Genomic DNA, 24,379 nt, shown 5'->3' with positions numbered 1-24,379 from the left:
TGAATTCTGTTGGCTAGAATTTTGTTGAGGATTTTTGCATCTACGTTCATGAGTGATACTGGTCTGTAATTTTCTTTTTTTGTTGTGTCTTTACCTGGTTTTGGTATCAGGGTTATGCTGGCTTCATAGAATGAGTTTGGGAGTATTCCATCCTTTGCTATGCTCTGAAATACCTCTAGTAGTAGTGGTGTTAACTCTTCTCTGACAGTTTGGTAGAATTCTCCAGTGAAACCACCTGGGCCAGGGCTTTTTTCTGTTGGGAGTTTTTTTTATTACCTTTTCAATCTCTTCTTTTGTTTCAGGTTTATTTAGTTGTTCTACCTCTGTGTTAGTTTAGGTAGGTAGTGTGTTTCTAGAAATTTGTCCATTTCCTGTAGGTTTTCAAACTTGTCAGAGTACAATTTTTCATAGTATTCTGTTATGACTCTTTTAATTTCAGTTGGGTCTGGTGTGATTTCACCCATCTCATTTCTTATTCGGGTTAGTTGCTTCCTTTCCTGTTTTTCTCTTGTCAGTTTGGCAAATGGTTTATTGATTTTGTTGATCTTTTCAAAGAACCAGCTTTTGGTCTTGTTAACCCTTTCAATTGTTTTTCTATTTCATTTAATTCTGCTCTGATTTTTATTATTTGCTTTCTTCTCGTGCCCAACGGCTTCTTTTGCTGCTGTCTTTCTATTTGTTCGAGTTGTAGGCTTAATGTTTTGATTTTGGCCCTTTCTTCTTTTTAGATGTGTGCATTTATTACTATAAACTGACCTCTGAGTACTGCTTTTGCTGTGTCCCAAAGGTTCTGGTAGGATGTGTTTTCATTCTCATTTGATTCTGTGAATTTCTTTATTCCATCCTTAATTTCTTCTACAGCCCAGTAGTTTTTGAGCAAGGTGTTGTTCAGTTTCCATGTGTTTGATTTTTTTTTTTCCCTGCTTTTTCTGTTATTGATTTCTACTTTTATGGCTTTATGGTCAGAAAAGATGTTTGGTAATATTCAATGCTTTGGATTCCGTTAAGGCTTGCTTTATGGCCTAATATGTGGTCTATTCTGGAAAATGTTCCGTATGTGTTGGAAGAGAAAGCATACTTGGCTTCTGTTGGGTGGAGTGTTCTCAGTTTGTCTATGAGGTCAAGTTGGTTGATTATGGCATTTAGATCTTGCATGTCTTTATTAAGCTTCTTTCTGGATGTTCTGTCCTTCACCGAAAGTGGTATTTTGAAGTCTCCTGCTATTATTGTGGAGCTGTCTGTCTCTTTTCAATGCTTTTAGAGTTTGTTTTATGTATTTTGGAGTCCTGTCATTGGGTGTGTAAATATTTATTATGTTTATGTCCTCCTGGTATATCAACCCTTTAATCATTTTATAGTGTCCTTCCTTTCCTTTGTGGTGGATTTTACTTTAAAGTGTATTTTGTCAGAGATTAATATTGCCACTCCTGCTCTTTTCTGAATGTTGTTTGCTTGGTATATTTTTTTCCATCCTTTGAGATTTAGTTTGTTTGTATCTTTAAGTCTAAGATGTGTTTCATGTAGGCAACATATAGATGGATTGTGTTTTTTTAATCCATTCTGCCACTCTCTGTCTCTTCATTGGTGCATTTAGTCCATTTACATTCAGTGTAATTATTGATAGGTATGTGTTTAGTGCTGTCATTCTGATGTCTTTTTTTTGTATGTTGTTGACAGTTTCTTTGTTCTACTTAATTTTCTGTGCTGAGTCATTTTTCTTCATGTATTTTCTTTTTGTCTTTTTCATTGTTGATTTTGTATTTGCTGAGTCTTTATGTTTTTCTTGTTTTTTATTTTGATGTGTAGGATTGTTGGTTTCCTTCGTGGTTACCTTAATATTTACTCCTATTTTTCTAAGTTTAAACCAGTCTTTTATTTCTTTATATCGCCTTGACTTCCTCTCCATACGAAAGATCTGTGACTAGTTTTTAGTCCTTCTTTTTTGTTTTAATGTTGTCATCTTTTACATATTGATGTCTCTGTTTCCCTATTTTCGATGTTTTAACTTTGATTTATTTCTGTGACTTTCCTAACTGGGTTTATATCTGGTTGCTCTGTCCTGTGTTCTAGTCTTGGGTTGTTATCTGATGTTATTGATTTTCTAACCGGTGGACTCCCTTTAGTATTTCTTGTAATTTTGGTATGATTTTTACAAATTTTCTAAGCTTCTGTTTATCTGGAAATGCCCTGATTTCGCCATCATGTTTGAAAGACAGTGTTGCTGGATATATAACTCTTGGCTGGCAATTTTTTTCCTTCAAGACTTTATATATGTCATTCCATTGCCTTCTTGCCTGCATGGATTCTGCTGACTAGTCTGAGCTTAGTCTTATTGACTCTCCTTTGTAGATGACTTTTTGTTTTTCCCTAGCTGTTCTTAAAATTCTCTCTTTATCTTCGGTTTGGCAAGTTTGATTATAATATGTTTTGGCGACTTTCTTTTGGGATCTACCTCGTGTGGGGTTCGATGAGCATCTTGGATAGATATCTTGTCATCTTTCATGATATCAGGGAAGTTTTCTGCCAACAAATCTTCAGCAATTCTCCCTATATTTTCTGTTATCCCACCCATTCTGGTAGTTCAGTCACTTGTAGGTTATTCCTCTTGATAGAGTCCCACATAATTCTTAGGGTTTCTTCATTTTTTTTAAATTCTTTTGTCTGATTTTTCCTCAGATAAGTTGGTGTCAAGTGCTTTATCTTCAGTCTCTCTGATTCTGACTTCCATTGCCTCAATTCTGCTCCTATGACTTTCTGTTGAGTTGCCTAATTCTGGGATTTTATTGTTAATCTTTTGGATTTCTGTTTGCTGTCTCTCTGTGGATTCTTGTAGCCCACTAAATTTATCATTGTGCTCTTCCGTAATCTTCTTAAGTTCCTCTGTTGCTTTGTCTGTATGTTCCTTGGCTTGTTCTGTGTTTTGCCTGATCTCCTTCCTGATCTCTTGAAGAGTCTGTATAGTAATCTTTTGTATTCTACCTCCAGTAATTCCAAGAAGTTATCTTCCTCCAGAAAATTTCTTGAGTCTTCGTTTTGAGAGCTTGCTGAAGCCATCATGGTTGCCTCTTTTTGTGATTTGTTATTGACCGTTGTCTCCGGGTCATCAATAAGTTACTATATTTATTTTCTGTTTGCTTACTGTGTCCTAGCTTCTTGTTTTGTTTCGATATGCCCAAATAGGCTACTTGTGTGAGCTAGTTTGATTATTGGTACCTTTGAAGCTCTAACGTCCTGTCACCAGGTACTTAGATCTGTTACTAGGTATGTGAGCTCAGGTGTCCAGATAGTCCATCAACAAGTGTGTGGTGCAGGCTCTCGCCTACAGTCCTAGATGGGCAGGGGTGCTTGGAGTAGGCACAGGTATCTGGCTACAGTAGGGCGTCATGCACTGAGCAAGGCAGATGGCTGACAGCTGCCCTTGAGTGTCTTGGAGGAAAGCGTGTCCCTGTTCCCTAGAGTACGTAGGTGAGTGGGTTTTGCAGCCAGACTGTGGGTACCGAATGCTGTTGGCTGTAAGGACTGGGAGATACCACTTATTCTTGGACCCCTGTCATAGGTGGCAAGGTGGTGTGGGTGGAGCTGCCAGTCCTCAGTCCCCTTATGTGGGTAAATGAGGACCCTGCTTAATAGGCAGAGCAGCATCAAATGTCACAAACCCGCCAGTCCATCATATAGCTGATACAGTGAAATTGGGCTTCAGGTATATACCCTGTTGTACTGTGCTAGTGAAGGCCTATGCTGTTGAAATGAGCCCGCACAGGTCTGTACAGGGGTGAAAGACATTCAAAGTCCGTGGACCTCTTATGCCTGTGCCTAGGCAAAGGAGCTGTGCCTGCCCTGAGTTCCCGGCATAGGGGAGCTGGCATATTACTTTTTCCTGTTTGTTAGTTTGTTCCCTCTTCAAGGCCAGGAGAATGGTTCAGGGCACATGACGGGTCCTACATCCGGCCCAGGGGACTCGGCAATCACTAAAGCTGGCCTGGAACCTGCTGCAGAGTAGGGAGGGAGTGGGTAAATGGGAAAGAGGTTCTTCCCAAACAGGGTGTTTTTTAATCCACACAGTAGGTTAAACACATGTACTTATCTTTTGCCAACTGAGTACCATTTTTCACTGGCTCTGGAGGCCTTAGCAGACCCTCCGCCACTCGATCTCTCTCGACATGGAAAACGAGTCCCAAACGCCATTGCTTGCCTCACCGCATAAGAGGGACCACCAGAAGCGTCTCACTACTCCGCCATTTTGGCCCTGCCTCCTCGATTTTGATTTCTTGACTGCTGCTTCCATGATGAGTGTTGATTGTGGATCCAAGTAATGTGAAATCTTTGACAACTTCAAATCTTTTCTCTGTTTATTACGATGTTGCTTATTGGTCCAGTTGTGAATATTTTTGTTTTCTTTATGTTGATGTGTAATCCATACTGAAGGCTGTAGTCTTTGATCTTCATCAGTAAGTACTTCAAGTCCTCTTCACCTTCAGCAAGCAAGGTTGTGTCATCTGCATATTGCAGGTTGTTAATGAGTCTTCCTCCAATCCTCATGCCCTGTTCTTCTTCATATAGTCCAGCTTCTCGGATTATTTGCTCTGCGTACAGATTAAGTATGGTGAAGGGGTACAACCCTGACACACACCTTTCCTGATTTTAAACCGTGCAGTATCCCTTTGTTCTGTTCAAACAACTGCCTGTTGGTCTATGTACAGGTTCCACATGAGCAGTTAAGAATGGCTGAAATTTCAAAACCTGTCCGTACCAAGTGCTGACAAAGGTTGTGGAGCAATTCAAACCCTCATACATCACTGGTGCAAGTGCAAAATATTACTGACACTTTGGGAAAACTTGAGTGCTTCTTATAAAGTTAACATACACTTACCATTCTACCCAGCAGTCCTAGATAACCCAAGAGAAATGAAAGCTTACGTTCACTCAAAAACCTCTATGCAAAGATTTATAGCACTTTATTCATGATCACCAAAAACTGGAAACCCAAATATCCTTCACCTAGGGACTAGATAAAAACTGTGACATAGCCAAACAATGGAACCATACTCAGCAAAAAAATAAGCTAATGACAGACACAACAACACGGATGAATCAGAAACATATTACGCTAAATGGAAGAAGCCAGACCCCCAAGGCTACCTACTGTTGTATGAGCTGTTTATACAATGTTCTGGCAGAGGCACAGCTAGAAGAACAGAAAACAGATCACTAGTTGATGGGCTGGGGCGGAGGGGAGTGTTTTGACCACAGAGGGGCATATAAAATTTTGGCGGGGTAGGGGAGGGTGAAGGAACTACTATCTTGATTATGATGGTTACAAGACTCTACATTTGTCGAAACTCAGAACTGTGCCTGAAAAGGGCAAATATGCTGTATGTAAATTATACCTCAATTAACCTGACTTTCGGGTAAAAATTAAAACTCTCTTTTCCCCTAGTGTTGAAGTCATGCCTAGGAAACCATGTAGCCAAAGGGTGGCCCGCCATATTGGGTGTGAGTGCGTGCAGTGACCTCAGGTCTCCACGTCCAAGTGTGTATTCATGAGGAATTTGGCAAAGGGTTGTAAACCCTTTGATGTAATATGCTTAATGGCACTACCGTTAAGTGCTCAGCCACTAACCAAAATGCTAGAGGTTCAGGTCCACTCAGAGGCACCTCAGAAGAAAGGCCTTGCAGTGTACTTTCGAAAACTCAGCCATTGAAAACCCTATGGAGCGCAGTTCTACTCTGACACCCATCAGGTCGCCGTGAGTCGGAGTCAACTCAACAGCAACTGGTTTTACAATGTGCATGTGGCATTAGTTGAATCAGTGTCAACACCTACGCTGCCTGTCGAACACGCACGAAGGATTCTGTGTGCTCTGACACCTGGGGGATGGTGGCATCAGCTGTTCCGGCAGAGATGACGTTAGTGTTTATGTGGGATTTTTTGTGGTTTTGATCGTTGGTTGTTAAATGCTGGAAACAATTCAGGCACGTCAGGGAGAAAAACCAGTGCAGAGTCAAGTTAGTTCTCACTTCCCGTGATCGGAAGCTGCTTTGTGTGGCGGGAGAGACTGAGGGACCTCGAGGTTTAACGATTTAGCATTGACGTTCATGAGCCTGCCCCAAGACCCGTCTCCTCTCACGTTGTCCAGGGCTTTGCAGCCTTGCCGGCCGTGGACCTGTGTCCTGATTTATCCCCTGTACCTGGAGCCTTTTTCATTGAGAGGTGTGGGAACAGACAGACTGTGACTCACACAGAAGGCTTTCCTCCGTGAGAATGTGCCCAGATCACTGCCCCGGGGCGTTCGCGAGGCCCCTCTGCTCGGCTTTGTTCCCCAGTTTCTCTGCTCATGGAGGATTGAGGGCCGTCAGCTCTCCGTGGGAGGCTTCCGGATCGTAATTGGTTTCTGCCTGAGCGGAGCCGGGTCATGAGCCTCATCATGTCACGCCGTGCCCACACCCTCCTCCTCCGGGAGCCTTTGTTGACTACAAAGCCTTTATCCTGCCTGCAGAGCGATGGGTGGGGAGGAGGAGAGAGCGGAAGGAATGATGAAGAGCTGTGCTACCCAGGAAATTGCCAGCGCAGTAATTCCAGGGAGCTGTCCTCATCAGCGTCCCCAAGCACTGAGGACGGGCCATGTCTCCTCCAGCTCCTGCCTCTCGCCCACCCACAGCCACGTCTGCCACCATCCTGATTGTCCCAAGGGAGGGCTGCTGCTTCCACAGCCGCATTACAGTTCCATCTCTGACAGTCCTCTGTGCTCAGCCCAGCCTGCGTGCAGCCCCCAGGAAAAGGCAGCCCCCAGGAGGCGAAGGCGGCCCCCAGGTGGACAGGGCAGCCCCCAGGTGGACAGGGCACACATACACCCCAGGGCATCACTCTCGATTTCTTAGAACCAGCTGCACAAGGGAAATTGTGACTAAATTCCTCCCCCTTGGCCATGAGGCCAAGTTCCTGGACTGGGAGATGGTCCCCTCATGCTGTCTGGGTTGGTGCAAGATGGCAGTCTGTCTCTCAGATCACTTGGGCTGGCAGTGTGCCCTGCACCTTCCACAACGCTCCCTCCCTCTGTTTTCTCTGGAGCTGAGCAGGGGCCGGGTCTGCCCACAGCCTCTGGGACTCCTGCGGAGCTGTGTGCAGCTCGGCCTGTGCAGAGAAAGCTCATCAATGACGTCGAGCCGCTGGGCCCTCTCCCCTCTGGCTGCAGCAGGCCCTTGTTCTTTGGTTTCTCCCTGAGAGACCAGGCTTCATTAAAGTGCAGGGTCTCAACGCCCGCCTTACTACTGCTGTCTGTCACGGCCATTGGTCCCTCTTTCTTATAAACTCTGCAGTCATAGAACGAATCCAAGTGTCTCCCATCTGCCACTGTGGGCTTGTTACCACACCAACAGCTCCGCTGGAGCCATTTGACACTGGTTGTTTCCGGGCTTGGATGTCCTTTTTGGTTTTTGTTGCTCTTTTGCTGAATGTGGTTGGTTTTTATGATTTTTAAGAAGGAAGAGAACAGAGCATAGCGGTGACATGCTAGTAAGGAACCTACGGGCCGTCTCTGAGAGCGGGCGCCTCTGTCCTCGGGGCAGCCATGACAGAAGTGCTCCGGTGGGGACCTTACAGAGCAGAAGTGTGCCGCTTCACAGTGCTGGCGGCTGGCTCTAGAGGAAGGCCCTTCGCTGGTGCGCCTTGGCCTCTGTCTTCCCCTGCGTGTCTGTCCGTTCTGGTCTCTCATCAGGCACCTCTCGGGGGTTAGGTTAGCACCCACCCTACCCTGGTGTATCCGCATTAACATCACAAGAGAAAAACACTGTTTCTACACAAGGTCATATTTACAGGTAGAGGGATTAGGACTGCCACATAATTTTTTGGGGACACAATTCAATCCATAACAGTGGACGTCAGAGTGAGGCTGGGGGCTGGTTTGTTTCTGTTTTGTTATCAAATATAACAGAAAGCAGGGAGTCTCCACCCCCTCACCTCCCACTGTGGCCTCACTCAGAGGTGAGGCGGCCCCCACCCTACCGAGATTTCTGAGCACCGACAGACCCGCGGGCTGGCAGGGGCAGGTACCGGCTGTTCCCCAGAGAGCGTGGACATGGACAGCCTGAGCTGGGGAGGGCCGTGGACTCAGGGCAGGCTCCCCGGGGGCCGGGATGGCCGCAACCTGCAGTGTGACCGGGCCCGGGAGCCCCATCCTGTACCCATCGGGGACCTTGGCACCCGGCCAGCCAGAGACCCTGGTGCGTCCATGTCTGGGCTAAGGAGCCTCTGTCTAGGGAAATCACTGTTTCGAACGCTAGACTTAACTTGACGCTTTTGTTGTTGAAGATCCCGGAAGAGCACGACCTGGAGAGTCAGACCCGTAAGGAGCGTGAATGGCGGTTCCTGCGTAACACCCGCGTGCGGAGACAGGCACAGCAGGTGGTCCAGAGGGGTAAGTGCCACGCAGCTGGGCCTCGGTCCCCGTCCACTTGGCCCCCGTCCACTCGGCCCCCGGCCACGCAGTCTGTCCACTCAGACCCCGTCCGCTTGGACCCCACCCACTCGGACCCCATCCACTCAGACCTCGTCCACTCGGACCCCGTCCACGCCATCTGTCCACTTGGACCATGTCCACCAGTCTGTCCACTTGGACTGTGTCCACTCAGACCCAGTCCATACAGTCTGCCCACTCAGACATCGTCCACTCAGACGCCGTCCACTCAGACCCAGTCCACTCAGACACCGTCCACCCAGATCCCGTCCACTCAGACCCAGTCCACTTAGACACTGTCCACTCAGACCCCGTCCATACACTCTGTCCACTCAGACCCTGTCCACTCAGACACCATCCACTCAGACCCCGTCCACTCAGACCCAGTCCACTTAGACACTGTCCACTCAGACCCCGTCCACTCAGATGCCGTCCACTCAGACCCAGTCCACTCAGGCGCCGTCCACCCAGATCCCGTCCACCCAGACCCCGTCCACCCAGACCCCGGCCACCCAGACCCCGTCCACTCAGACCCCGTCTACTCAGACACAGTCCATTCAAACGCTGTCCACTCAGACCCCGTCCACTCAGTCCATCCACATGGCCTGTTCATGCCGGAACTGCCCACACTCCTGTTCAGCCTCGGGGGTCCTCGGAAGGTCCTCGTGAGCCAGGCTGCACACACGGCTCTCAGACGGGGCCTCCCTGAGCCCACCCCACGGCCTGCCGCGTGAAAGCCCCTCTCCCCTTTGCACACAGGGAACTGAGGCCAGTGGAGAGGAAGGCATTCCTCCAGGCCTGCAGCCCGAGGCGGGGAGCTGGGAGGGGAGCGGACCCAGGGGCTGAGAGCCAGGGGTCCTCCCTCCTGCCCGCCTCGACCCCTCAGCCTCAGGGAAGGCCTGATCTAGTGGGAGGGGCTGGGGGCACCAGCACTCTGCCGTCACTCCCCAGAGGGGGGCCCCGAGGCCTCTGGGGTCACCTCACAGATGACCCCCTGTCCACCAGGGACTCTTGTGTTTTTCCCTCCCCAAATGGGGAGCAAGTGCACCCCAGCCCAGGAGGCCCATCTCCCAGCCTGGCAGGGAGGTCCCTCAGCGGCCCTGTGACATTAGTGCCACCTGCCCTGCCACACCTACAGGGAGAGCAGAGGCAAGATGCAGGGCCCAGCCCGCGGGCTGGGACGCAGGGCCAGGTGGGTGGGCCAGGATGCGGGGCCCAACGAGGGGCCAGGACGCAGGGCCCAGCTGACAGGCCAAGCTCTGCCACTCCGACATGGTGTCCACTCCACCCCCCGGCGCAGGGTGCTCATATTTGTTCCACACCCTCACCTGGCCTCCTAGCAGATGTCCTAATGGACGCCAGCCTTGTTCTGCAGAGTGGCATCTTGTCTCCCTCACAGCCTCACCCAGGCTGACAGTGTGATGAGCGTCCGAGGGCACAGTGTGTCTTGCAGGGAGAACAGCACGAGGCTCCCTGCCGACAGGCTGGCCGCAGACAGGACGGGGCGCAGGCAGATCGTAGCTGCCATCGTCCTGCGGGCATGGGGGTGGCATGGGGTGAGGGCGCGGCCCGGGGCCTCTGCTGTGCGTCCAGGACCGGGATGAGCACGTGGGCCCCTCACCCCCAGGGCACCAGAATGGGGCACTCTCTCCATCCTGTGAGAACGTGGACCCGCAGCAAAGCCCCCTCTTGGGAACTGGCCCAGCGACCTGGTTCCAGACAGATGGACCAGTGGCGCCGACGCAATCTCCGAGTGCCTGAAGCACTCCAGGTCACTGAGCCAGTTTTGGTTCATGGGTCTGAATCCGCCCAAGCCCCCAGCACAAAACCCATCGCCGGGCTCTGAGCCCGTTGTGCTGACACACGATTCCAGCCTTGCTTCCTTGTGACGTAGAATTCTGACCGACGTCATGTGTTACTTTTATGTTGGGTGGGAGGACACAGGCCACTGACTGTCACCCCTGCAATCTCACCTGCGTCCACTCCAGCCCCCCTGGCAGGCCCTCTAGGGAGCCCCGTTGACTCCCCCCTCTGCTGGTGCCGTTGGTCCCCCACTCGGGGACCCGCTGAGCCCCCCACGTGAGGTTCACTGCTGGACATGGAGACGTTTTGGGAGCACTGTCACGGCAGCCTGCCTGCATTCACGGCGCTTCCCTGAGACACCCGGGGTGACGGTTGTTAGCACGGTCACCGGTCACCGTTCCGCTGTAAACTGGTCTTCGTTGCTTATGACTGTCCGCACCTCCGCGAGGGAGCGGCGGCAGGAGGGACTCGAGCGCTCTGCTGTTCTGGAATTCCACATCTGCTTCCCCGCTGTCCCCGCTGAGTGTGTGGGGCTGGCCAAGCCTGCGCCTCCGCTCCTCGGGGAGAGGACAGGCGGCCTGCGTGGGAGAGCACACTGAGTCACAGTGCAGAGGCGATTTCCTCATTTCCTCGGGGGTTTGAGATTCTGCAGGATCCCGAGGCCCACAGGCTGGCGAGCTGGGAGGGATCAGGTTACATGCCCCTGAGGCAGACATGGCGGTCGAGGGTGGCACCCAACGTGAAGGCCACAGCTGAGTGGGCAGCGAGGGGAGAACAGCACGTTGGTGAGACGGAACGAGTTCTGGACAGAACAGGCATCTTGTGTAACCAGATTCGGCTCTCTTTTCCAGTGTTCGTACAAAAACAGAGGTGGATCTGTGTGTCCAGAACCCGCTGGGGGGAGCTGCTGAGCCAGCATCCACGTGGGCCCTGGGCCCGCAGGCGCTGGACTCCTCCTCAGAGCGCCTCAGAGGTGCCCCAGAGCACCTGAATGTTCGTGGAACCACATTGGGGTTTGGATTCAGGGCACGTTTTCATTTTCGTTTGCGCGTCAACTGTGTGCTGGGCAAGATACACAAGGTAGGAAGGAGGGAAGAAGTGACCCCTATCCGTGGAGCCATCCCCCTCGGCGTCTTGTCACCCCATGCCTTGGAGTCACGGGCTGTATTTGCACAGACAGGAAGTTGACGAGCTGGCTTAAGAACCTGGGGTCCTCGTAGTCTCTCAGTGATGGAAATCATGCCTATTCTTTGGGCTCCCCTAAAAAACTATGACGAAGGACAAAGACGGCCCTTAGCCCTTCTCCTTGTCCCAAAGGGGTTTTTAGCTTGACAGAGAGTGGGCTGGAGGACTGAAACATTACCACACTCCAGGTGCAAGAAGGACCCCACATCGCGGCCACCTGAACAGGCAGCGGGTGACGCAGAGCGAGTGGCCCTTGCTGTGGTGGAGCCTGCTCAGGGATTGTAGCCCGGTCACCAAGCTGCTTGTATCTGTGGCCTTCTGCCCAGAGCAGGCGGGCTTCCTGCTGGAATGCTGAGCCCACCACCCTGTCACATGAGAGGTGTCAGAACGCCGAGTCTCCCGCCCTGTCACATGGAAGGTACCAGAATGCCAAGCCCACTACCCCCCTGTGTGGAAGGTGCACCTTGTGGTACTGGAGTGCCAAGCCCACCACCGTCACACGGAAGGTGCTAGAACATCAAGCGCACTGCCTCACCTCACGGAAGGTGCTAGAACATCGAGCCCTCTGCCCTGTCACACGAAGGTGCTAGAACACCGAGCCTACTGTTCCACCTCACGGAAGGTGCTAGAACATCGAGCCCTCTGCCCTGTCACACGAAGGTGCTAGAACACCGAGCCTACTGTTCCACCTCACGGAAGGTGCTTCCGGCCTGAGGAGGTGCACAGAGACCCCAAGGGAGGCTGGTCTCTGTACCACCCCCGCCCAAGCACTGTGCCCAGCAAAGCGACAGTTTGTGAACCCCAGGAGCCCAGCGGGTTACCCAGCGTCCCTCCAGTCGTCTGAGGCCAAGAGTGCCAGGAAGGCTCGGTGTCCCCTCTTCCCTCCACTGCAACAGAAGATCTGACGTTCACCCATGCTTCCCCAGCCACTCTGAATAAACCTAGTCTTATTAATCAAAATATCACTAAATCCACCCCAAATCTGTGCATTATAGCCTTTCTAGTGTTCTTTGTAACACCAACTCTTTCAGAGCCGTGAAAGATTTATGTCCTAATTCTAGAATTTAGGGAACTGGCGAATAAATCCATGTTCACCCTTCTGTTTAACTTGTGACTTGACATCCTCCAATCATAGGACATCCTTATTATCATCTTTCTAGACTGAAGGGACCTGCCAGCACTCGGGCTTCTTGTGGGGCGGGTGGCGAGGGCTACACCCATGTGTAACCCCGGGTCAGAGTTACAACAGAGCCTCACCAAGCCTTTTTTCTGAAAGCTCTAGCACTTGTTTCTATAATTCTGACCAGATAAACCCGTTGCCATCGAGTCATTTCCGACTCATAGTGACGCTCTAACCAGATAGATTTGTACTAATCTGTATATATATTGCTACACGGGAGAAAGATGTGGCAGTCTGCTTCCGTAAAGATTTACAGCCTTGGAAACCCTATGGGGCAGTTCTGCTCTGTCTTACAGGGTTGCGATGAGTTGGAATTGACTTGATGGCAATGGGTTTGGTTTTATGTATTGCTAATGTGTAAGTCTTAACGTATGGATTATAATGTATAGGTTACAATGTATGAGTTACAGTGTGCAGCTTATGTTATAATGAACAAGTTATAATATATAGGTCACAATGTGTAGGTTATAGCGTGTAGGCTATTCGGGACCAGTTGACTGAATACTTGCTGTGAGTCCAGCTTTGAGCCGGGAGCTGGGGATAGGGATCCAAGCAAAGGCACAGGCCCCATGGTCGGGGAGCTGTGGCCTCCGGAGGGCGATGGGCCCCCCTCCAGCTCCTCTCTGTTCCCATGGAGCCTCCCCAGCCCTCGGCCACGAGTGTGCCGTGAATGCTGACTGTAAGCCGTGCCTGGCTGCTGGCTGCGTTCCTCCTTACGTGTCTCTTGGCAGGCATCACTCGACTGGACGACCAGATATTCCTCAACAGGAACCCAGGCGTTCCCTCCGTGGTCAAGTTCCACCCATTCACACCATGCGTCGCCGTGGCTGACAAAGACAGCATCTGGTACGCCTGTGCTTGTCGGGGCTTCGTTTTCTCGTTACCGGCCAACCCCCGAGAGTCCGTTCCTCCCGTGCCTTTATCCGGTGGAGGGTCCTTCAGCCCTTTGTATTGTTTCACATAGAAAGGTCTTGGGAACATGCCAAGAAACATCCCTGCCCATGCTCTCCTGGCGTTGCTGGGCCCCAGGGGTCTCCACTGTTACCATGTTCCTGGGGGGTGTCAGAGTCAGGACGGGGCTCAGGGCAGGGATGGGAGTGTCACGTTCCTGAGATGAGAGTCGTCCTGCATAGATGCAAAGGGACAGCACACACCACAGTCTCCACGAGACAGAACGTGTACAGAGGGACCTGCACTAGGGCCTCCCTTGCCCCTCCTCTGCAGACGCAGGTGTGGGGGGGGGACTATTGATGACAAGACACCAAGGCCCCAAGGGGAAAAACCAAGTTTAATCGGTAACACATGTCACTCGTGACTGAGAAACGGCACGGGGAGGGTTCTTCTCATTGCCTGTGAGCTGGGGTATTCCTCACCTCGATTTCTTCTTCCCTTAAGTTTCTGGGACTGGGAGAAAGGGGAGAAGCTGGATTATTTCCACAATGGGAACCCTCGGTACACCAGGGTCACCGCCATGGAGTACCTGAACGGCCAGGACTGCTCACTCCTGCTGACGGCCACTGGTGAGTGGGTTTGCACGGCTAGGGGGCCTCCCTGAAGGGGCCACAGGGAGGAGAGGAGGGAGCCCCTCGCCCCTGTTGGTGCCAACCCCAGACACACAGGTGGGAGTCAAAGGGCAAGGAAAGACACAGGTGTCAGGATCACTGATCTCCATGTAGCCCTCCACCACCACAGCCCTCCACCGTCACAGCCCTCCACCACAGCCCTCCACCACAGCCCTCCACCACAGCCCTCCACCGTCACAGCCCTCCACCACAGCCCTCCACCGTCACAGCCCTCCACCACAGCCCTCCACCGTCACAGCCCTCCACCGTCACAGCCCTCCACCACAGCCCTCCACCATCACAGCCCTCCACCGTCACAGCCCTCCACCACAGCCCTCCACCATCACAGCCCTCCACCACAGCCCTCCACCACAGCCCTCCACCACCACAGCCCTCCACCACAGCCCTCCACCGTCACAGCCCTCCACTGTCACAGCCCACTCACCCGCGGGCCCGGCCTCCCGCCACGCGGAGCGCACCTGAGGTCCCGGCAGAGGTTCACAGTCTCCCTTCTCTCCTTCCCCAGACGACGGTGCCATCCGGGTCTGGAAGAACTTTGCTGACTTGGAGAAGAACCCCGAAATGGTGACCGCATGGCAGGGGCTCTCAGACATGCTGCCGACGACGCGAGGTAGGTCAGCCCGCCCCCGGGCCGCTGGAGCCGGGTCCACGTCCCTCTTGGGGAGGTCCCTGCAGGGCACCGCGTGCCTCTCACATCCCTCTGATGCCGGCCAAGCACATAGACCAGGGGTACACACCCCACCCTCCCTGTGGTCAGTGGCCTGGGTCACATCCTCGACTGGAAGCTGTGTCTTGCTTGGAACAGCATTGCAGCTGGCAGGCCCAGGGGACCCACGCTAATGCTGCCTGTGCCCCAGAGAGGCATTGTGGGCCAAGCTAACTGCTGTTTGGTGTGATCGCATGCAAAGTGGGTGTGCTGGTTTGTCTGCCTTTGCTCTGGGCAGGGGGCTGCGCGGCCCCACCGCTGGCCTGACTACAGGGGTCAGGGCCGGGTGTGGCCACTCTCCCACCTTCACCACCACACTCTGGACGCAGCTCTGCGCCTGCTCACACGCTCACTTTCAGGCTTGGGGGGCACCTCCGCACTGAGCTGCAGCCCACTGGTGCTCAGCAGCCTCCACTTCAGACTCCAGGCCCAGGCATCAGTGGCTCCCCAGATAGACACGCTGCCACAGGCGCTGGCTTCTGGGGGCCCCGTCTCCCCACACGGTCATCAAGTCCCCAGGATCTCATAAAATGGAAGTTAAAACCCCCACCCCCCGCCATGCCAGGGTGAGAAGCCCGCACGTCTGCCGGGCTTCTGTGCTGCCATCCCCCTGCATGTGCTGGCCATCCTCTGCCTGCGGCAGCGGCCCTCTCCCAGGGCCTGTGAGTACCCGAGGCGGCGCAGAGCTTTCTATATGAAGAGAAAGGAGACATCCGTCAGGTTCTGGAAGGATCTGTGCTCCACGTGGCCGTGCACCCTGAGGAGGGAACCTTCTCAAGCCTGGCCCCGCCATCTCCTTCACCTGCCGATTCAGGCAGGAGTCTAGATCTCCTGTGAAAGCTGATGTGTGCGGGGAGGCGGGAAGGGGACATTTTCTCAGCAAAGCTCAGAGAACATGGCATGACGTGGACAGGAAGCCTTTAGAAAGTGCGACCTCAGAGGATGACAGCAGCTCGTCCCTACAGAGCTTCCTGTCCCAACTTCTCGCCGGTTGCCCACCCAGTGGCTGTCTGGGCTCCTTATATGAGAAGATCTGATCACGTCACTTGTGGGGGAGAGAAGATGCCACCTCAGGCAGGACACCTACCCCGCTCCCAGAAGTCTGTGACACCTGCAGGGTTTCTCCCTCTTCCAAAGTGCATGCACACACACACACATGCACACAGCCTGGGGACACCCACACATGCACACACATCTGGGGACACACACACATGCACACATATGGGGACACACGCACACAGAGCCTGGGGACACCCACACATGCACACACATCTGGGGACACACACACATGCACACATATGGGGACACACGCACACAGAGCCTGGGGACACCCACACATGCACACACATCTGGGGACACCCACACACATGCACACAGAGCCTGGGGACACGCACATGTGCAAGCACATTTGGGGACACACATGCACACAGCCTGGGAACATGCACACACGTGCACACACATCTGGGGACACGCACGTACATGCACACAGAGCCTGAGGACACGTGCGCACACACGTACGTATACATAAGTACACACAAAGATCCTGGGGGCACACACACGTGCATGGATGTACAGGTGCACACATACATACAGAGCCTGAGGACGCGCGCACGCACGCACTTGCGCATCCGGGGCAGTCCCCCTCGCGGTCCCCAGTGGCTGGAGAGTGGGTCGGTTCTGGGCCCAGAACTCGGAGCACCATGCCAGGCCCCCGATGGAGCCTCACGCAGTCCCTGCTGGCCGCACTGAGGCTCCTCGTTGAGGCTCTCCCTTGAGCCAAGACCCACCGGCCCCCTTTGCAAGAGCCTAGTCCTGCAGCCTCTCCTGTGGGAAATCCCCTCTCACCTGTGCTCACCTGGCCCACCCCAGGCCCCAGGAGCCACCCCACTCGGCTCCACCCCAGGTCCTGGGATCCCAGGGCTCAGAGGCTTCCCGCTGCTCCCCACCGCAGCCCAGGACAAACTGCGTTTCTACCATTGACCCCCCAGCTGACTCCGCCTCTCCTCCACGGGCCCACCCTGACCCCATACCAACCCGGTGGGCAGCCCTGACGGAAGCCAGTCACGTGTGTCCCCTGAGCTGTGGCCCCTGCTGAGCCCCTGCTCACAGACGCTGAGGCTGCAGTAGTCTTCATCACGCCATGTGCCCGGCTGCGGCCGCCTGGGGGAGTGGCCCTTCTCTGGGCTTGCCCTCCGTCTGCTCCTTTCTGCCTCTTCCCACTCTGCGGTCATTCTAACCAGTTTGGTGTGCCCGTGTGACTTCGGCTAACTCTGCTCTGGCTGACCGTCTGGCCCGTGCACCCATCCCCCACCCCTGTCTCCTCGCAGGTCTGGCCCGAAAGGTTTCCATCTATCTTGACAGCAGTAAGCAGGGAGGTGAGTGGTTCTTCCTGTTCCTGTGGCCGCTGGGCCGGGGGCCAGGGTCGTCCCCTCTGCTATTCACGGGGGCTCTTCCTGTGGCTCCTGGGCCAGGGGCTGGGGCCATCCTATCTCCTGTCCTCAGAGGCTCTTCCTGTCAGTAGGGGCTGGGGCTGTCCCCTCTGCTGTCCTCGGAGGTGTTCATTCTCTGTCTGCAGCCTTCCTTAGGGCTGGGGGGCCAGGGCCAGGCCTTTCCTGGGTGCCCACCCCCCTCTCCGTGGTCCTTCTCCAGGCTGCCCCCCCGGTACACTGAAACATCGGGCTTTGCTCACACAGACTTCATGGGGTGAGGTAGTAGCTTGTGAGGCACCGAGAAAACATCTTAAAGAAAGATCTATCTAGAAAGACTCCCTGCTGTCGGGTCTGAACCTGAGGTCTCGTGGGCACCCTGGGCTCCACGTTTCCGAGGGCGGATGAGCCGGCTCAGCTCCGCTTCCCCTCCTCTTGGCATCCTTCACCTTGTTTCACTCCTGGGTGTCTGCTGCATCTGGGAATCCTGTCCGGTTCGTCTCTGCCCCGCTCACCTCCCCACCAGTCCAGGCGTGGAGATGTCTGCTTTGGTCCTGGAACAAGGCCATCATCAAAACAGAGACGTTGTGTTTCCACCTAGACTTTCCAAACAGAACCCGTCTTCAGAGTGTGAGGCAACGTCCCCTGAAGCCTGTTTCCACTGAAAAACCCACGTGTTTGATGTGATCGTTGCTAAGACACCCATCTCGTTCATACCGTTGGGTGTTGCTGTTAGGGGCCGTCCGGTCAGTTCTGATTCATAGCGACCCTCTGTACAACAGGACGAAACACTGCCCGGTCCTGCGCCATCCTCACAATCGTTGCTGTGCTTGAGCCCATTGTTGCAGCCACTGTGTCAATCCATCTCACTGAAGGTCTTCCTCTTTTTCACTGACCCTCTACTTTACCAAGTATGACGTCCTCCAGGGACTGGTCCCTCCTGATAACATGTTCAAAGTGCATGAGACGAAGTCTCGCCATCCTTGCTTCCAAGGAACATTCTGGCTGTACTTTTTCCAAGACAGATTTGTTTGTTCTTCTGACCATCCATGGGATATTCAATATTCTTCGCCATCACCACAATTTAAAGGCATCAGTTCTTCAGTCTTCCTTATTCATTGTCCAGCTTTCACATGCATACGAGATGATTGAAAATATCGTGGCTTGGGTCAGGCACACCTTAGTCCTTAAAGTGACGTCTTTGCTTTTTAACACTTTAAAGAGGTCTTTTGCAACAGATTTGCCCAATGCAATGCGTCGTTTGATTTCTTGACTGCTGCTTCCATGGGCATTGATTGTGGATCCAAGTAAAATGAAATCCTTAACAACTTCAAGGATTATCCGTTTATCATGATGTTGCCTGTTGGTCCAGCTGTGAGGATCTTTGTTTTCTTTATGTTGAGGTGTAATCCATACTGAAGGCTGTGGTCTTTGATCTTCATCAGTTAGTGCTTCAAGTCCTCTTCCCTTGGGTACTCAACATTAAAACTGGGCCAAACAAACAAAGTATGTAAGGCCAGAATGAAGCCTTCTCCTCTTAGTCTTGCTATGTAGGAGCATTGTAAGGAGATGGACCCTCACCAACCCAGGCAGGAAGTAGACTCCTGATCCTTAATTTGCAGAATCCCAAGTTTCAAGGCTCCATCAGCCTTCTAGGAGCGTTTCCTTACCCTGGTCCATCTTTCAGCCGCTCATTGCTGGCATCGAGATACAAATGGCTTCAGGCAAGAAGGCAGGCAGCTCTGGTGGGCAAGCTACCGTGTACCATGTCATCAGAATTACGTGGAAGTGTCCTAGGAAGTTGGAAACAAGAAGCTCCATTGGCCTTGTCAACTCACATTATAGTGTTTTATGAAGAGTTCTTACGTTACAAAGTTCCAATGAAGGAAAAGTAGTTAGAAAAGGGAAAACTCAGGTTTGACTTGACCTTCATCTCTATAAAAAAAGTATGGAGATTATTAACCCCCTAATCTCCAGAGAGGAAGAGCCAAGCGAAAGCAGAAACAGCTTCCGTGTCAACGAGAGAAGCCCGTGGTCATCACAAGAAGGGCTTGTCTCAGGAGGAGTCGTCGTCGGGAGCCTCTCAAGAGACGGCAGGAAAAGCCGAGGTCCTTCTGTTCGCAGGCATCGACTGGGCGCTTGGAAGCTGGGCGTTAATGTCATGGGACAGTCTGCCTTTACCTCATCCCGCAAACCCACAGTCAGGCCCCGACCCCTCCTTGAGGACCCCAGCCCTTGCCCAGGAGCAGACGTCACCGCCCGCTCGCAGCCCTGTAATGGAGGAGCAGGCCCCCCAGTGTGTGAGCCTGATACCAGCTGGTCAGTCATAAATGCGCATCAACCAGGCGTGATCAGAGCCCAGGCAAGGACCCCGCCTGAGGCAGCCAACACTGGTTAGCGCGGGGCCTGGGGATCGGGTCTGGGCGCTGCTCAGCCGGTAGTTCTTGCTCAGAGTCCCTCCTGGGCTGTGGTCGAGCCATTGGCAGGGCAGTGATCACTGGGGCCAGGGGTCCCCTCCAAGCTCCCTCCGTGATGTGGTGGCCACTGGCCCTTGCTGTCGCCACCCGGCCTCCCAGGGCTGCCTGCAGGTCCTCACCACCAAGCAGCTGGTTTCCTGAGCTGGTGATCTGGGAGAACACCTAGTTGTCTTTATTTTGAGGAGGAAGTGGCCATTTTGCCAGGACACATATGGGGCAAGTGTCTGGGACCTGTGTCCAGGATAAAGCTGGGCGGGGACAGGAGTCTCCCACACAGTGTCCTGGGAGCAGCGCCGAGGGCAGCAAGCTTGACCTTCAGGTGTGGATGAGTCCCCACACAGACCAGTGCCCCACCCGTCAGCTCTCGTTGGGGGATGGGGACAGACAGCAAACATGTCACCTTTAGGAATACAAGGACCGGCGCAGGCAAGGCAGGATGGGGCACCCCTCTGCCCAGTGAACGGAGTGGGGGCGCCGACAGGAGAGGCCAGGGGGAGACCAGGGAGGAGAGATCAGGGGGTTCTCGCCCTGCATTCACCCTCCCCCCGGGGCTGGAGGACAGGGGGTGCCCCTGGGGAGGTCAGAGAGGGTCCCAGCTCCTTCAAGGTTGTGAGGCTCTGCCTTTGAGTTCTCTCAGAGTCACAACCGTCTCTCGTGTTCCTCTTCTCCTCCTGTCAGGGAGATGTCACTTGCTTTATCGTCTTTTACAAACTCGCCATGAACCCTGGAGCCTCCTCCCACGGTGTCTAGAACACGGACAGATGGAGGGCTGGGGGCTGTGCAGCCTGCCACAGCCGCCTCCATGCTCCTGTCCACGCCAAGGGGTCAGGCAGACCCCCTCCAGACCCTCAGAGCGCCAGAGGGGGGCGGCAGGAGCCAAGGAGAACTTGAGGCAGAGAGAGGGAAGGGTAAAGCAGGCCACCGCCTTCACCCCACAATTTGTGAGTTGGTCTGTGAAACTGGCTTCCTGAGAAGGGGCCTCATTGCCTTAGGAAACCCTGGGGCGAGACTTCACTCCTGCAGTTAGGGAATTGTCCTGAGGCACCCCCTTCCCAGCTCAACTCGACCAACTGAGGACCCACTGAGGCGGAGGCGGGTGTTGGCCTGGTCGTCAGGAGGGATGCTACTGGAGAGGTCCCCTGTGAGTCCTGATCACACGCGCACTCCCGTGTTCTGGGGGGTGATGATCACAGAGTCCCCTGTCCATGCCAGGAGAGTTGGGCCCTTGAGCTCTGACGTGGCCGAGAGGGACCAAGAGGGACCCTCATTTTCTTGCCTTTGACACCGCTCTGGAGTTGCCAGGCCTGAAAGTTCAAACGTATATTTACACCTGTGTGAAATAACAGAATAGGTGGGTGTGTAGAGAGCCAGGTATTAACGGTGACGGAGGAGGGGAAGGGGGAATGTTGTCTGGGAAGCAACGAGGTTCTGTTTTTGGTGATGGGAAATTTGGTGACGATTCTGAATAATGTTTGCACATGATTAATGTAGTTGACCACTAAACGTACACCTGAAAAATGCTGAATTGGCAAATGCTGCCCAGTGGTTAAGAGCTCGGCTGCTAACCAGAAGGTCAGGAGTTCAGATCCACCAGCTGCTCCTTGGAAACGCTATGGGGCAGTTCTACTCTGTCCTATAGAGTCCCTATGAGTCAGAACGGACTCAACAGCAACAGGGTTTTTTTTCGAGTGTTATATGTCTATATTACAACCATTTAAAAAAAAAGGTGAACACCTGAGCCCACCACGTGTCCACGAGTCCTGAAGGGGGCGTTGGGTGTAGCCGGGATCTGAGAACAGCTCGGGATTCAGTCTCGGAATTGTCAGCCCAGCCCAGCCGTCAGAGTGCGCACAGGGAACCCAACCCGCACTTATATTGGAGGTGGTACCCACCTGGTGGGTGCAGGCACCCGGCACGGAGCCGTTGCTCAAGGCCCTGGTTGATGCGGTGTCTGTCTGTCTGTCTGCAGGAGCAGGGATGGTGGTGGACTGGGAGCAGGAGACCGGGCTGCTTATGAGCTCAGGGGACGTGCGGATCATCCGGATCTGGGACACAGACCGGGAGATGAAGGTGCAGGTAAGGGCACCTGGTGCCAGCGGGGTGTGGGTGGGAAGGGGCTGGAACACCAGCCCCCCTTTCTGGCCTGATCCAGGGGAGAGCCCACCATCCTCCTCACAAAGCAGACTCCTGCCCTCGCCGTGAAGGCTTGAAGGATAGTTTGTCCTATGAGGTGGAGGTCAGACATACCTCCTCTCTCCAACCTTTTTACCAGTTCTGACACCAGCCGTCCCTCCCACTCTCTGCTCCTCTGCTGGGTTCGATAATTCATTGCAGTGGTCACACAGAACTCACAGACCATACTCACAGTTATGGGGTTTATTAGGCAAGTAACAGGTTACAGTTCAGGATCTGAAATGATTCAGGATACAGCTGTTCAGTCAGGACAGCTGCTTTTCAGCCGTGCCCATAGGCAGCTCTCTCTCTTGCTCTCGGCCCCTCAGCCCAGCCTCTGCCCTGCTCAGGCAAGTGTTACAAATCTCTCTAGCTCTGCCAATAAGTGCCCGGGGGTACCCCAATCCACCAGTAAGCCTTGACCCAAAGGCGCTCAACTCTCTCGCTCCATGGGCTGGGAAGCCCACCGTGTCATCTCCTGCTGGTCTACTGGTCCCGTTGCCGCTGCTTCTCACTGTCTCGTGCGTCTCTGGTGTTAACAGCTCTCTCTGTCTGTCTCCTGGGTCTAGGAGGTTCTTAATGCAGGGATCCCAGGTCCAAAGCATGCGCTCCACTCCCGTCTCTTCTGCTTGGTGGTAGTTAGGTCGCCGCTGATCTGGGATCAGCTCTCTTTAAGCCTAGCAGGGTGGCAAACTGACCTTATTTACATGGTCCCACCCCCACAGGGTTCCATGCACCTTCTTTGCATTAGCAGCAAGCTGTCCAATCCCCTTGGTGGGCCACAAGCACCTTGTTTGCATAGTCCCACCCCGTAATTTGGTGGCAGTGACAAAGACTATGGCTAGAAGGGCCATATTAAGTAATTCACTGCACCGCACTGCATTTGCCTGAGACACCCTGGAACATTAATAGGGTAGGGGCTGCACCCTGACACTGAGTGGATGCCCAGTCATGGGAGCAGAGGCCAGGCTTCAACCAAGGAGGGACCCTGCTATCCAGGGCCCATGTGGGGGTTGTACAAAGAAAGCCCCCTCCTGCCTCGCCCCATCCCACCCCACCAAGAGAGACCACACCCCTTCCTCGTGAGCTGCCCACCGGGCAGACAGGAGAGACAGGTCAGGAGTGCCCGGCGTGGCACAGCTGGATCAGAGGGCTGAGGGTGAGCAGGGACGTGGGGCTGGTGAGCTCCCAGGCCACCGACACCGCCCTCCGCTCGGAGCCCCTGGTTAAGACTCTCCCTCCTTCTCACTGTTATTTCCTTGGGGCAGTGCTTTGACTGCTCCGGGTGGGGGTGGGGTGGGGGTGGGGGTGTGGTATGTGGGGGGCGTCTGTATGTGGGGGGCGTGTATGTGGAGGTGTGTGTATGTATGTGCTGTATATGTGAGGTGTGTGTATGTGTGTGATGTATACATGGGGGCATGTGTATGTGTGTGGTGTATATGTGGATGGGTGTGTATGTGTGGCATATACGTGGTGGCGTGTGTGGTATGTGGGGGCGTGTGTGTGTGGTATATATGTGGGTGTATGTATATGTATGTGGTATGTATGTGTGGCATGTCTGTGTGGTGTGTATGTGGGGGCGTGTGTGTGTGGTATATGGGGGTGTGTATGAGGGGATGTGTGTATGTGTATGGTGTATATGTGGGGGCATGTGAATGTATGTGGTGTGTGTGGTTGGTGTATATGTGGGGGGGGTGTATGTGTAGGGTGAACATATATGTACATGTGTATACATGGGGGTGTATGTGTGTATAGGGTGTTTGTATGACAGATGTGTGTGTATATATGTATGTGGCATGTCCAGATATGCAGGTGTCGTGTGTGTGTGTGTGTGTGTGGAGAGTATGTATATGTATATGTAGGGTGTTTGTATGTGTGTATATGTATAGTGTATATATATGTGTGTGTGGTGTGTGTATTTGCATGTGGTATATGTATGTCTGTATATGTGTAATGTGTTTGTATGTGTGTATATGTGTAGTGTGTATGGGGTGTGTGTAGTATGTGGGATGTGTATGTGTGGTGTGTGTGTAGTATGTGTGTATATGTGTGGTGTGTGTTTGCATGTGGTATATGTATGTCTGTGTAGTGTGTATGTGGGATGTGTACATGTGTGTATATGTGTGGTGTGTGTATAGTGTATATGTGTGGTGTGTATATGTGTGGTGTGGTGTGTGTATGTGTGGGGTGTGTGTAGTATATATGTGTGGGGTGTGTATATGTGGTGTGTATGTGTGTGTGTATATGTGTGGGGTGTGTGTATAGGTGTGGGGTGTATGTAGTATACATGTGTGGTGTGTGTATATGTGGTGTGTATGTGTGTATATGTGTGGGGTGTGTGTATAGATGTGGGGTGTGTGTAGTATACGTGTGGTGTGTGTATATGTGGTGTGT

General features: G+C 53.2%; 1 protein-coding gene across 1 annotated transcript in view; it reads left to right on the top strand.

Annotated features, from left to right (window-relative positions):
• The window catches only part of RPTOR (regulatory associated protein of MTOR complex 1), a 425,613-nt gene that overhangs the window by 395,756 nt on the left and 5,478 nt on the right, over positions 1-24,379 (top strand). The window contains 6 exon segments of the mRNA XM_023729162.1: positions 8,309-8,414; positions 13,353-13,467; positions 14,017-14,141; positions 14,710-14,814; positions 17,238-17,285; positions 21,783-21,889. Coding sequence (XP_023584930.1) covers positions 8,309-8,414; positions 13,353-13,467; positions 14,017-14,141; positions 14,710-14,814; positions 17,238-17,285; positions 21,783-21,889 — 606 coding nt within the window.

Source organism: Trichechus manatus, unplaced genomic scaffold (genome assembly GCF_000243295.1).
Source record: "Trichechus manatus latirostris isolate Lorelei unplaced genomic scaffold, TriManLat1.0 scaffold00028, whole genome shotgun sequence".
Classification (NCBI taxonomy): domain Eukaryota; kingdom Metazoa; phylum Chordata; class Mammalia; order Sirenia; family Trichechidae; genus Trichechus; species Trichechus manatus.
This window is presented reverse-complemented; position numbering and strand designations above follow the sequence as displayed.